Source organism: Carlito syrichta, unplaced genomic scaffold, assembly GCF_000164805.1.
Source record: "Carlito syrichta isolate Samal-C Ts95f unplaced genomic scaffold, Tarsius_syrichta-2.0.1 Scaffold130732, whole genome shotgun sequence".
NCBI classification, from domain to species: Eukaryota; Metazoa; Chordata; class Mammalia; order Primates; family Tarsiidae; genus Carlito; species Carlito syrichta.
Window position 1 is genome coordinate 96,364 of NW_007074828.1, and position 1,364 is coordinate 97,727.

A 1,364-nucleotide genomic window follows, 5' to 3' on the forward strand; every position below is an offset into this window, starting at 1 on the left:
TGCCACGTTCATGCGCGCTGTGAGCTCCCCACTGCGGTCTCCAATCTGCAGTAGGCAGGGCAGCAGAGTGGACGGTGGGACCACGATGGGCCCCTGCACGCCCATCCCTGAATCCTGGGCATCCTGGCCTGGCGCTGACCCCTGGGCCTCTGAGAGAACTAGGACTCACTGTGAGTCTGGAAGTGGAGTCTAAAAGGGTCTGTCCCTGGGACAGGTGGCCCCCATGTTTCCAAAGGCCTCTGGTCCCATCCCAGAAATGCTGGGGTCCCAGGCAGCCCGCCTCCTGCGGCGTGGGGTCTCTTTCCCAGGCGCCCTTCAGCAGGCGTTAGCTTGGCCTTGACCCGGCCTGGCCTTTCTGGGTCCAGTCTTGCACTCTGTGGCTCCTGGGGGATGCTCCCAGGGTGAGATACAAGGCCCAGAAACAAGCGGTTTGCCTGAATCAAGCCAGAGAGGGTGGGCCGTGGTGGGACTGCCCCAGTAGGCTCTGGGGACTGTTCTTGCTCTAGGGGGACGGGGCCTGGCCCTGCTGACCACTACTGGAAGGGGTCTTCACACAGAGGCCTCTGCCAGCCTGAGGGTTCCTGCCCACCCCCCACCTTGGGTGGGCGAAGGGTCCATCTTTAGCACAGACAGGCTTGGGGTATGCAGGAGGGAGGTGATGTGGCCCTGCCACTGGGGCTGTTTCTGGAGTTAGGATGGGCATGAGGTGACCTCAACACAGTCCAGGACCCGGGAAAGCCCAGAGTTCACGGTGATGTCTCCACCCTGACCACAGTAGGAGGCCCCGGTGGGCAGAACCCACAGACACCCTGGGTACTCTCTTGAGGAAGAATAGACTCCATTTCCCAAGACAGCGTCCAGTTGTGGGGGTTCAGGAAAAACCCCTGGGGGCAGGAGGCGGGTAGTCACGAGACCCCTGAAGGACTAAGGACCAACCTCAGAAAGGACGGAGGGGACAGTCCAGGAGCACAGAGGCACGCTCGGGGCAGAGGGGACCCAGCATAGCCTGGAGTGGGCGGGGCGGTGCCTGGCGGCCTCTGGGAGGGAGGCCCGGCTCCACTCACCTCCTGGGAGATCTGCAGGTGTTTCTTGGCAAAGGTCAGGGCCTGCGCCGGGCTCCCCATGGACACGTAGGCGTTCCCCAGACTCCAGCATGCCCGGCCCTCGCCCACTCTGCCGGAGAGGGAAATAGTCCACACCTGCCCTCCCAAGCCTGGCCCTCATCTTGAGCCCCCAAGCCTCCTGGGGGTTAGGGCCCTGAGGTGGTGCTGGTCAGGGCCCCACACTCGTGGTGTGAGGAGGCCGTGTGGCCTGGCCCCAAGGTCACCAGCACCCCAGGCCAAAGAGGCACGGGCAGGATGCAG

The 1,364-nt window shown here is 63.9% G+C and overlaps 1 protein-coding gene across 1 annotated transcript in view; it reads right to left on the minus strand.

Annotated features, from left to right (window-relative positions):
• The window catches only part of GPSM1 (G protein signaling modulator 1), a 25,059-nt gene that overhangs the window by 17,728 nt on the left and 5,967 nt on the right, over positions 1-1,364 (minus strand). Inside the window, exons 7-8 of the mRNA XM_021708122.1 lie at positions 1,065-1,173; positions 4-45 (exon numbers count right to left, since the gene is read on the minus strand). Of these exons, the coding sequence (XP_021563797.1) occupies positions 4-45; positions 1,065-1,173 (151 nt within the window). The remainder of the gene's footprint in view (positions 1-3; positions 46-1,064; positions 1,174-1,364) is intronic.